General features: G+C 37.2%; 1 protein-coding gene across 1 annotated transcript in view; it reads right to left on the reverse strand.

The window, feature by feature from the left end:
• Positions 1-3,407: 3,407 nt before the first annotated feature.
• GNAI2 (G protein subunit alpha i2) overlaps positions 3,408-13,485 on the reverse strand; it is a 136,120-nt gene continuing 126,042 nt past the window's right edge. The window contains exons 6-9 of the mRNA XM_081320722.1: positions 11,742-11,871; positions 9,726-9,879; positions 5,497-5,722; positions 3,408-4,620 (exon numbers count right to left, since the gene is read on the reverse strand). Coding sequence (XP_081176848.1) covers positions 5,532-5,722; positions 9,726-9,879; positions 11,742-11,871 — 475 coding nt within the window. The 3' untranslated portion in view covers positions 3,408-4,620; positions 5,497-5,531. The remainder of the gene's footprint in view (positions 4,621-5,496; positions 5,723-9,725; positions 9,880-11,741; positions 11,872-13,485) is intronic.

A 13,485-nucleotide genomic window follows, 5' to 3' on the forward strand; every position in this document is an offset into this window, starting at 1 on the left:
TCAATCCAGGTTTGTAACAAATTACATATATAGGCTAATGGGGAACCTTAAAGATATCCAAAGTGAGCCTTATCAGATATAGTCTAAGGGCAAGTTGCAATAAGGGCTCTTCCAGTTTATTTGGGAGAAACAAAAAAGATTAATTTCCCAGTTCTTGGAAACATATATCCCAGATATTATTCTCTTCATGCAGCAGTATTTTAGTGAGCGATTTTTTGGAACCTGGAAAGCCTGTTCCTTTCTATTTTAAATTCAAAATACAATAGTTAGATGACAAGTATCCAGCTTGGGCATCTCATGTTTAAAAAGAGAACAAGGAAACTGAATTTCAGTGGTGATATCTTGGGTCAGTGGGGAATTATTAAAACTGCAATGAAAAATTATAGACCCCTGTGATTAGAGTAAAATAAATTATTGGCACTGAGGGATTATTGGTAGTGAGGGCCTGCAGTCAAGAGGGTTTGTAGCTTGTCCAGAATGTTTCCACAGAAATGTATGACTTCTAGGTCTGCTTGTGGTCTTCCGCAAGTCACTGTATGAATTAAATGCCTCGTTCCAGCTGACCTCCCCTGATGTTCACAGAAGGTGGTATGACTGAAAGAATACAACACATGAAGCCAGATACTGAAGGACCTCAGTCCTCTTATGTAATAAACTCTTTCTACAGACATTCCTGTTCATCTGTCAAGTGCCGGGGAAATCAGGAGATTCAGGCAGTTCAAATGAATATAAAGATTAATTGCAAGCTTAAGCTCTCTACAGGAATCTGAACTACTAACGGTCAAGGGAAATTAGTGGGAGTTAAACAACAAATTCAAGGTGGGCTGGGCTTAAGATTTCTTGTGGGTGCACAGGGACACATGACTGATGACAGCATCTGACCCCTCCCTCAGGTTCAGCCTGATCACCTCCTACATCATCTTGATTAAAATCAGCACTGCCAATTCAGCTAAGTAAAAGGGCAATAATTCCTACATTGCAGTTATTTTTCCTGCAAACTGGTATTGTCTGGAATAATTATCCAGACTCAAGAAAATAGTTGTTCCATCCTAGGAGCTGGGCTACACGAGTCATGTTTAGCTTACCAGCCTTTTTTTTTAAAAAAAAGAAAAATCTACTATTAAATGTTCCCCAGTTGTGGTATGCTTACATTTTGACATTTCTTCATTACTTTCACTTTCAGCAGGAAAAACAGGCCAGCAAATTCTTTCTTCCAGTATCTGAGCCACAGCTGTGCCTCTAAGGCTGTTAGCATGTGTGGCCTTGCCTCAATTATGAACCTGCTTGCTGATACTGGCTAATTCTGTTAATGTCTTTTTCCTTGTTCACTCTTGATTTTTCGTTAACGACACCACTTTCTCTGAATGATGGGAAAACATGGCTATTATCAAAACTATGCATTATATTTTGGACAGCAAAGGATAGCCCTGCTGTTGGAATAATTATGACATTTGCACAAAGTGTAATTGTAACAGTTATTCTGCAAATAACATTTTTCTTCTAGTTTTGCACACTTGGGAGCTTCTACGGACAAGTTTGTCAATGTGTTCACAACAGAAAGGGGCAGTAATGAGACCAGACTTGCAAGTCACAAGGCTGCCTGATGAAGATCAAATAGAAGCCTGCTCAAATCTGGTGATGGTCATCCCCAACACACACCATGCAACCAAGGAGGGGGGTGGAGTGTCGCTTTTTGGGGTCCACGGTAATGGGTCACTCTTCTCCTCCTACAAGTTCTAAGATTTATGATACCTTCCACTTGTTAATCATGAATTTGACCCTTTGGGTAAACTTCCATCTTGGAAGATATTAATCAAGTCACCTGATATTATTTGCTACCAGCAAACTCATCTGTGGTCCTAATTTTCTTTTTGCCGTACTGTAATAGGTCCTCTATTACGTAGTGCAAATTGAATGCAGAAAACAAGTAAAAATGACTGTTTACATTGTGAACATTATGAAAAATATGTACGAACAACTAGGACCAAGCTACAAGTGTTATATATGGCTTATATGTGTTATATTCAAATAATGTCATAGATAATACTGTACGCATTCAGCATACTATTTCAACTATTTCTGTATCAGTACCCATATTTCACTTTGGGTATTACAGCTGTTTAATATAGATTGTAATACTTGCAACATCCAACAAAATGTGGATGGTAAGCATACTGCTGAAAAATGCATATTTGATTTTTCCCCCATCTTCCATAACGTCTGATAAAATGTATTATTACAATATCTTTTTTCTAAAGTCTTCCTTTACCTGTTATCAAACTATGTACGCATTGTGGACATTTCCATAAAGATGCAGTAAAAACAATCCTGGCACATTGCTTTACTACTGATTTTTGGTATTTTCAGGTTAAAGTCTCTGGCTGAATGCTTTTCTTGAAAACAAGAAAGGTTTAACTTTTGTGACAATAGGTAAGGACATTTGTCTTAATGCCTCCCACTAGTCCAAGCAAGGAGAGGCAGCCAACATGCTAGATGGCCTCACAGATCTTCAAGGGCCAATACTTCACTGGAACACGTGGGAAGACCAGAGGTTCCTGTACTTTCTTCAGTATTTCCTTACAACATGGCTCTTTTCAGATTATAAGCCAAAAGAATAACATATACCATATAATAACAGAGTTGGAAAGACCTTGGAGGTCAACTCTATACTATTTCAGACAAATGGCTGTCCAATCTGTTCTTAAAAATCTCCAGGGTTGCAGCAACCCCGACTTCTGGAGGTCACTCGTTCCACTGATTACTTGTTCTAACTGTCAGGAAATTTCTCCTTAGTTCTAGGTTGCTTCTCTCCTTGGTTAATTTCTATCTGTTGCTTCTTGTCCTGCCTTCAGACGCTTTCGAGAATAGGCTGACCCCGTCTTCTTTGTGGCAGCCCCTGAGATATTGGAACTGAAATATTGAAATATGTCATATGTATGTATTTAAGGAAAGACTATATTTGAAGATTATAACACATTTCCCTTTTTCTGTATTTATTATTCATAACTTATATTTTCCCTTTCAGCCTTATGGGGATTCTGCTGAAGTTTACATACTTCAGAAAAAAACAAAGCACTCATCCAGGCCACAAAACTCTTTAGAAAGACCGAACATATGGAGTAGCATGTTTCCAAAACAGGAATATTTCTACTTTATAGTGTGAGCATGTGCAATGTAGTGTTTTGTTTTTTTAAAGATGTACCTCAATCACAAAATCCAATGATCTCGCAGATATAGTCAAAAACATCTCGTTTTGTTTTTGTTTTTAAAAGTCTAGGAGAAGCTAACAAACTTGTACCATGAGCCAAGGAAAATCATCCAATCATTAAAACCCACCATGAAACACTGTGCTCAAACATAATTTAAGAACGATGGAAGAAAAGCAACACAGTTCAAAGAAAGACTTTCTTTCTACTTTTTATTATTTCAAACCATGTGAACAATTTGGTAAAACGTGATAAAAGCTAGGCTGCGTCTGACGGTTACTAATGGCCCAGTGCCCATCAACTGCACAGCAGGCAGGACCGCTTACATACAGCAGCGTTTCTTCAGCTGACACTACAGTTAGAGCTAAGAAAAGACATGAAAATAGACCTGACATTACAAGCAACCTCAGGTGCACCCTCGGGCCCTGGGAGTGGGGCACAAAGGAATGGAAATTTGACATTGCTTAGTGGAATCTTAGCCCTTAGGAACCTAATTCTGTGTCCAGGAAGAAACATGTTTTAATGCATGGGCACTGCCCCATCATAAAAAGCTTGGCCTGGTCCACAGCAAAAAAGGGAGAGAAGGGCTGGGAAACAGGGGAAGGAACCCACTGTATTCTATTCTAAACACAATGCACGTTGAAGCAAACTAAGGAACAGATGTAAACATAACAGACACCCTCAAGGCACAAATTTACTAGAGAAGATGAGCTCATACTGGGCAACTCAACCGTTTACTACTGGACATTTTAAATATGATTTTTTTTAAAAAGGGTTTCTTATAAAACAATAGACCAGCTTTTCCTGCACAAATTTACTCTTAAGGAATGTTATTTTATTTTTTTTGCTGGTCTGTGCAAATTACAGAGGTAGGAGCTGAAAAACTTGCTCCATGGCAAGAGCTCCTCTTGATGGAAGGTAAAAAAAACAAAAACAAATGAACTGTAGATTGCTTTGGCAGGGCCAGACAGAAAGTTGCTTGGACAAAAATAAAGAAAAGGAAAAAAAAACCACTCCCAAATCCCACTTTGTATCTTAAAAAAGAAGGTAAAGAGCATGGCAAACATATCCAAAGCCCTTTTGACTTGCTACCATCTGGGTTTCAGTTAAAGAAAGAGGGGGGAAAAGGGGCATATATGGAAATGTTACAACTATGGCAAGTCACCAATCATTGGTACTTTAGTAAGGCTTTGTGGGCATAGGGAGAAGACACACAGCCTGCAGGAGGCAACTAGACAGCACAGAGCAGGGGAAACAATGGGCCCTGTCCTTTGGACAGGAAGAATTGCCAAAGTCTCATCATTAGGAATATTTAAAGGAATGGAACAAAACTTAAGAAGCAGAAGTTGTTAAATGATGCAGTCCTCCCTTCATCAACACCAGCCTCTTCCTCATATGGAGCAGTTCAAGTATCCTGCAGTGGGAAGAGCAAAAGGAAGTTAATATGCACATTTACAGAGTTACAAAACTCTGTATTTGGAAACAATAAAATTCTGGGGACTCCAGAAAGTTCTATTTTGATTTGGACTAAGCCAATCCAGTTGTTCTATGACAGGCTCAACATTCTCCTAAAAATAGGTTTTCCAAAAAGCAAAGTGATTGAACTACACTTGGAAACTTCTAAAAATCTTCCTGGAATAGCTAGATCAGCTTGGTTTGGAGGACTTCTTTTCTCCTGGAATACTTGGTTCCTAAAATGTAGTGTTTTGCATGTTCCTAAGAGCATTCAAAATAAGTGGTCTGTTATATACTACTTGTGTAAGCAAGAGAATGGGATATATGTATGATAAACGGTACACACAAACACACCAGTGTTCAATCCAGTACGGCATTCACTCTGCCCTGCGTATATACTTATTTAGTCTCTGAAGTTAATCTGGAACCTTGAATACTTAACCCACCAATCATGGGTCCTTTAGTAAGGCTTTGTGGTTCATATTAGTTTGGACAATTCCAAATTAACATAACCACTACCCAGATAAGATTTTGACAGTGGGCTTTGTCAGATATAGAAACCCATCTTATATCCAGAAAACCATGATCTTTACTGCATATGTTTATATTCAGTGAACATCAATGACAGTGGTTCTACCTCATCTTGGGAAATGGAAAATATTACTCCCCTGCATCCAATTAGACTTGTATGTTTACTGAAATGAAACACTTCAGATAAGTGCTTCCAGTTTTGCTTTCAGGAAACTGGCATAGACACCTTTATTTTAAAGTTCGCAAGTGTGATTATTCATCACAAGTAGCCTTAAACTATCTCATTATTCTAATAACGCCTCACCTTTCTATTTTCCTCAGTAGATGCCATCTGAAGAGCTAAAAGAGCCCACAGTCCTTCAGGTTGTTTTTGATGATGACATCAGTGACAGCATCAAAGACAAACTGCACATTCTTGGTATCAGTGGCACAAGTGAAGTGGGTGTAGATCTCCTTGGTGTCCTTTCTCTTGTTCAACTCCTCAAACTTGTTCTGAATATAGCCTGCAGCTTCATCATATCGGTTGGCCCCTGAGAAGGTCGGAGAGAAAGAACAATGATTAGAAAGATTATTATGCCATAACTAGGTGCCTTGACTCAGTTTTTAGCTTGGATCCTTTAAAGAGGCAGTACATTAGCTTAAAAAGAACCATCCTCCATCCACATAAACAATATCAGGTTAAACAGCCAGCAAATGTAAGAGTTGCTATGAAAAGCTTAGCAAGACACTCCAGCGCGGAAAAGGCTGTGTTTTCCTCCTCTGCCAGATATTGAGTTAGCAACTAGGTAAGGGTGGAACAAAACTAAATTGTGGGAGGGATGGGGGAAGAGGGAAAGGGGGAAGGGAAAGGAAGGGGAGGGGAGGGAATGAAGATGGGATTTTGCCGGCTCCTTTCCGTGAAATTCTAAGCAACAAGGCTGAGTCCCATCAAGGAAACTAAACTTAAAATGATCCAATCAATCAGATCTGTAGTTAACACACAATCTCTCTGCACAGAAGGAAGTGGCTTCAAGAGAGAGATAATTTGCTACAAATTCCCTATATAGCTATTATATGGATTGTTTTTCAGCACAATAGTTAAAATGCATTAATTTTTCTTCATTCCACCTTTCTGATGAGTTGGTTTTTACAGCCATGTGTTACAACTGGAGAGACCATGGCTTTGACAACATATACCTTTGCTGGTACTGTGGTGTCTCTGTACTTTTTAAATCTATTTTTCTCATAGGCTTTCTCCCAAGAAGCAGACACATATTTATTTCATTATTACAATCTCTAATCTTATGGGTTTTGGAGTAAAACAAAACAGAGTCTATCATTACTTTCACTACATCTTTCACTCCCTCTTTGAGTTTGGTTGCTGTTAAAAGTTGACATAACCATAGTTCTTTTAATATTGACTATCAAACCAGTTTTTGTATGCCTGATCTTCATTTTCAGCAAAGGATTCCTTAAGTCTTCCTTAATGCCAGGACCCCAAAGTGGTATCATCAGTATATCTGATGTTACTAATATATCTTCAAGCAATTTTAATGCCTATTCCTGCTTTTGATATTCCGAATGTCCAAGTAGTCTAGTAGATTAGTAGTAGAGTAATAGTATGATTGATAAGTGCTGTTTTTAAATGCATTGACATTGATTAAGAGAGGATACCATTCAAAAGCCAGTTTAAGTCGGTGACATTGAGGCATGTGCAATAAGTAAGTAAAAAGATCTGAAGGAAAATACTAAAAGTGAATAGGATGTTTTATGACCGAAAATGCACATGCTAACAGAAAGGAAGTTGGAGTATTATGCAATTTTGTTCTTAGGCAGAAACAGTCTTTCCTGAAATTGTTCCTTGCCAAGTATGTTTGAGCTATGATCTACAAGCATGATGGCTAAATGTCATGTATGGGTGAGGATTAAGGGTATTAAAGATACTGAAGTGCACTGAATTTTGGAAGGATTGTTGCCACTAGTGGGGGATGAGTTTATTTAGCGCTTTGTATTTGGGGTTTTATTTCTGTAAACCACTCAGAGTTACCATGAGTTAATTGGCTAGCCAGACAAATTTTCTTAATAAACAAAAATAAATATACAATATACTTCCCCTCTCCAGGTATTATAATCAAAATGTACAGGTAAACAGTTCAATAACTTGTTAATGCCCCATTTCTCACATTTATATGTTCCTGTGCATTATAAATCTGCAGATGGCAAATGATTATTCTTTCATTTGATGGCAATTTATTCATGCTTAGATTGATACATTCCTTCCATTGGGTTCTTGTGCTTTAGCAACTGCACTTCAGCTGAACATTTTTTCTCCCAATACCATCTTGAAGGCGATACAGAATTTTGCTGGGTTAGTATTAGTGTTTACTTAAATTGTGGAACACATAATCTTCTACACATATATAAAGACTGTACAAACTTGAAGTTCTTACAACCATTGCAAAATAATTGGCCTCCTTCTGCAAAATTTCTTTTTAGATTCACAGTTGCTGTTTTCTTTTGCACTTGGAAATTTTGGAGGAAGTTTCACAATTATAATACCTCCTGTATTGAGAGTAGATTCCGCAGATAGTCTCCATAGCTACCCTTTCAAGTAATGTTTTTTTATTACTCACCCAGAATGAATTCATTAGAAATTCCTTATATTTCTCACTATCACAATATAACATAAAGATTATTTGCAATTGAAAGCATGTGCATTTGCAAGTATAATTAACAACTTCTTGACTACTATTGATGAACAGTGTTGCTACTTGGATTGGTTTTGATTGGCTGAGGTCAATGCACTGTCATTCTGAACTGGTTTGTGGAAACGTGTTTGCTCACTGTCTTCTCCCCATCAACTTCCTCCTCCCATTCCCAGTTTTTTTCCATCTCTGATGCAATTTGCATGAAATGATCTAGAGCAGGGGTAAGGAGCTGTGACTCTTTTATGACTCGTGGACTTCAACTCCCAGAATTCCTGAGTCAGCATGGCTGGTTCAGGAATTCTGGGTATTGAAGTCCACAAGTCATAAAAGTGCCAAGGTTCTCTACCCCTGATCTAGAGGAATTATTCCACGAAATATTTCTTTAGCTGCATGTAGCAGCTTGGCTGTTGGACCATATGGCAAAATATCGATGAATCCTCAACATTATTGGACGCATACCCTTGTTTCTGGATTGAAGTTTTCAGCAATATATAAACCTTGCTGCTATTGTCCTCTTTATCATTAATTGCATGAGGCTCTGGGGACTTCGGATTTGTCTGAAGTGTACTTTGAACATCTCTCTAGCCAAGAACTTTTTCTGCAGTATTATTCTCAAAGATTATAAATATAAATACAGCTGCGTCATCAAGTTTCGTAGTGTTTCAAGGGATAAAATATACTTGAAAAGAAATATCATGTAGGTAAAAGGCAGAGCTGTATGTGGGAACATTATGTGTTTAAGATCCCAAAAATACATTGGAATGTTCAGTATACTGTGGAAAATACATAGTAAATTGTAATATCCTGCTGTATTTCAAATAGTAAAAACTATTTCTAATATTGATGGGAACATGAAAGAAAACAAGCAACTTTTTAAAAAGTCTTGAAAATTCACAAAGGAATCCAAAGGAATTGAAATAGCGGAGAAGTTAAGTATTTTAAATAAATTTGGCTCATTTTCAAAGCGAAAGTACAGAAAGAAGGTGAAAGTTTTTCATTTACAGCATGTTTGGAGAACGGAAGGAACAGCAGCAGAGGTTCCTCTTCTGGGTTTATATTTTTCCCCCTAAATGGTTTGCTTACTAACTGGTATTATGGATGATTAGGGAATGCAGGTAATTCTCATTTAGCAACCATTCATTCAGCAAGTTATGACAGTGCTGAATGACTGATACTTATGACCAGTCCCTGAAGTTCTGGCCATGCCAGCTCCTCTGTGGTCACATGATTGCTTGGCAAATGGCTCACACTTATAACAGTGGCAGCATCCTGAAGTCAGGTGATCACCATTTGCCACTTTCCCTGCCAGTTTCCCACAAGCAAAGTCAACAAGGAAGCCAACAGGGAAGGTTGCAAGTTGCTTTATGAATTGTTTTCCCCACCTCCTCCACACGGTAGTAGCTACCCCCAGCCCCACCACATTCATGCCATACCTTACCTGTCTGTCAGCAGCTTGTGAACCATCTGGGACTTGCTTAAGGACCCATAAACCTTGCTTAATGATGACAGAGGGAAATGCCAGGATTGCCATCGCTAAACAATATGGTCACATGATATTGCACTTTATGACTGCATTGATTAGTGCTAGAAATTCCAGTTGTAATTATCATTGTTAACTGAGGATTATCTGTAGAACAGATAACATACTGGGTTTTTAAAACAGTTCTTCAGTGAACCCAACCATCATTACAGGGTGTAGGAGTTGACCTAAGGAGGCATTCATTGTAATGCAACTAAAGGATTGTATCAGGTTTATTCTTAACCTAAATTAAGTCTATCATTAACTCCATATAAGACATGGAGATAATAGAGCAAATTTGAAAGGTTAAAAAAAGGAAATGTTTACCTGTGTACTCTGGGAAGCAGATAGTCAAAGCACTGTGGATGATCTTCTCTTCAAAAAGATCCTTCTTGTTGAGGAAAAGAATGATGGAAGTATCTGTGAACCACTTATTGTTACAGATACTATCAAACAGCTTCATACTTTCATGCATCCGATTCTGTCAAGACAGAGAACATTCTCAGCTGAAAAATGAACTTACTGCAAGAATATTGTTTTTGTAATGTTTAAATTAAGTTAACAAAAGACCTTTTCCTTATATTTATTGAACACCTCAGAAAATGTTTCAGTGACTGATGTCAACTTCATTATGCTGAAAGCATACTTCAGCATATGGTAGAGGCTTCATCCACTATCATTTCATTATGGTTTAAGTTCGATATTGACGATTTGGGGAAGACGAAATATGGTTTTAAAATGTAAACATTATTACGTAAAGAAGTATGGCTTTAGGAAGGGCGGGGCAGAGTAAATAATATTACTTTTTTATCATGGACCTACAATGCCAACCTGGATTTACAAGCATGGACTGATGCATGTGGTGTTTGCTCTTTGCTTATATACTGGTTCTCTCTTTTGGTGAAATGAAAGGCTGAGCAGTCTTACTCTGCATGTTCAAGATATAATGCTTGCATCAAGACATTTGTTTTCTATATGTTCCAGATGTTTTTGTCCTTTTACTTTTTGTCCTTCTGTTTGTTTTATCTTTTTTGCAATCTTTTTGTTAGTTTTTTTATATTAACAAAATGTGAAAAGGGTTATTTTAATTATTTATTTTTTTTAAAAAATATTTTCTTTATTTTAATTCTTGTTAGCTCCCTTGGATACTCACGTAAGTAGAAAGTCATCACATAAACTGAACAAATCAGCAAATACTCAAGAGACAGTTAATAGTTTCCTATATTTTTTTTAATTTTAATTCCATTTATATCTTGCCCTTCTCCGAAGACTCAGAGCGGCTTACAAGCTTAGCAGTAGCCTTCATTCTATGTATATGCCTGCTTGTTAGGGCTTTCACACACCCCCCAAGCGGCATTATTACAAAGTCAGCTTAATTGCCCCCAACAATCTGGGTCCTCATTTCATGTACAGTACATGCAGTTTTAAAACTCTGTGCACTCTTCAACCAGTACCATAAAGATGAATTACACACTGCTATTTTATGATGTTATAATACACAAAATGAAACCTAGTACTGTGAACAGCACTGGGGAATTGCTCTACATGGTGCAGCCCTTGAAGACACATGGATATTAGAGCTGGAACAGAATGAAGCAAGCAATAATAAGTAATATCAATATATCCATATTACAGCCCTGCTACATGAGCTGCTCTGCTTGCCAGTTAGCTTCTGGGTGCAATTCAAGGTGATGGTTATCATCTATATACATTACATGGTACTGGTCTAGCACCTAAAGACAACTATAATGTCTCCGATTGTGTCTAGTTATCCTGTTCATTTCAACAGAGTCAGTTTGCTTTGTGTCTCATCAATTAAACAAAATCATCTAGCAAGACCCAGAAAATTGTCCTTCTCTGTCATCACACCTGCCTTTTGGAACAACACCCTTCTGGAGATCCAAGTGATCCTCACCCTTATGCTGCCTCTAAAAACTTGTTTTCCTGAGGCCTTGCATTAAAATGTTTCAGGAGTGCACATTTTAATGGGGGTGGCAGATATGTTGCAATATGTTACATTGTCCTTTAGACAACTGTTGTGCTTTTATATAAAGTATCTTCATTTTATATATAACGTTGTTTACTTTTTAAAGTTGAGAAACCACTCATGCAGTAAGTTCGGAGTTGAACAGGCTAGGCATTTGACAAATGAATAGGTCAGATACAGTACCTGTCTTGCATGCAGACAACTGAATCTCTAGGTGACACAGGAAGAGCTAGTACAAAATTCTGCACAATAGACTAATGAGTAACTGTCAAATAAGTGTAGAAAATACTAAGCTTAAGGGATTAGTGATTTGACTTGATGTATGATAGCTTCATTTATTATGACTGCATCCTTACCATTTCTTCATCTTCAGCCAGAACTAAGTCATAGGCACTAAGAGCAACACAGAAGATAATGGCTGTAACTCCTTCAAAGCAATGGATCCATTTTTTTCTCTCAGACCTCTGGCCCCCAACATCAAACATCCTGCAAGCAAAATTACGGGGTTACTGATGTCAAACTGTAACTGTAGAAGCACATCACTGAAAATCAAAAAGGGCATTTATAAACATGGAAACAAAACATAACTTTGAAGAACTCAATGCATTTTCATTTACTAATGATACAACAAAAAAATTGAAAGTTAAAGTTATATCTGATGCTATTTTCATATCTAACCCTACAAACATCTCAATAAAGATAAAGTTCTCTTTGAGTCAAGCGTGTCTCCTACTGACTTCATGGACTTGTCCATGTGCTTTCCATGGAAACCGTACAGAATACGGTTTCTGCTTGTATGACTTTTCAGTTGAAAACCTGGGCTGAAAAAACTTTCCAGTTTTCAGCCCAGGTATTCTCAAGCACTCTCCCATCCATTTTACTAATTAGGCTTCATCTAGCTTAGATTTGAGTCCAAACAATTATATCAGGGGTTATTATCTGAGGTAAATCAGTAATACAGTCTAAAAGTCTTGCAGAAGGTCCTCTATACAGACCAGTTGTTTAAACTGGGATGAAATGCTTGGATTTTCTCTGTACTATGCAACATACGAAAGAACAAATAGCATTTAGGAGTATTTCTTGATGTGTTTAAATGGGTAACTTTTTTTTCAGTCGTGAAGATAATATAGAATCCATATTTGGAAACTACACTTTGGCTGTTCAGTATACTGTCTTTAAAGTCAACAAAGTCCCCTATTCAGCAAAAACAGAATACTAATATACTTCAAATATAATAATACAATCATGGCAATTCTATTTTGATTCCCTTAAAAATACCTTTAGGTGTCCTGTAAAACTTTATTTTACTCGGGTGGGGGGAAGTGGAATACCCAAAAAGACAGATGCATGAATATATGGACAAGCACCATATATTCCAAGACAGGGATGCACTTCATGTGAAACTGACAACATCATGCATTTTATGAAACATGTAATTCAGCCTTGAGGCACAGACAAAAAAAAATGATTGCTGCTTCTTGAATGTACATAATTCTAAGAAAAAATGTTTTTCAACGGTAACTGCACAAAATGGTCTCTCTTAAAGAGTTTTATATCAAATCAAAGAGACTGTTTAGATATTTCTTACTATACACATTGAAAATTATTTTTAAATGCCTGTCTTGTTTTATTTATTTTAGAAAACAGCCCAGACATCAACAAAGAAAGCATAACAAAAGATCAAAATATAAATAAATCTAAACCAAATGTCCACAGTAATCAGCAGGAGAAATACATATTAAATATACTCAGGTTCGGCAGAGTTCTTAAAAGAAAAATAAATAATTTCTTCAGAAAATGAAGAACGACAAAAGCAGCTAAGCTGAAACATCTGTTTAAGAGCCTGTCCTGGATCTAAAAGTCTCAAGTACAGGAGCTCTGTGTGTCCCAAATGACTGAGAACCTCCATAGACATTCCCTTGTGAGTATTCCATTCATTCCAAGAAAGAACACGCCTTAAACTTTCATCACCTGAAACTCAGTCATGATTCCTATTAACATCTGCAAACATCTGTAATTAGTTGGTGTTTTTGTTTAAATATCAACAGTTATCAATTGGAAACCTAGGCTGCTCCTCTCAAATTTCATATGCATATTTAT

Source organism: Vipera berus (genome assembly GCF_964194415.1).
Source record: "Vipera berus genome assembly, chromosome: 2".
Taxonomy (NCBI): domain Eukaryota; kingdom Metazoa; phylum Chordata; class Lepidosauria; order Squamata; family Viperidae; genus Vipera; species Vipera berus.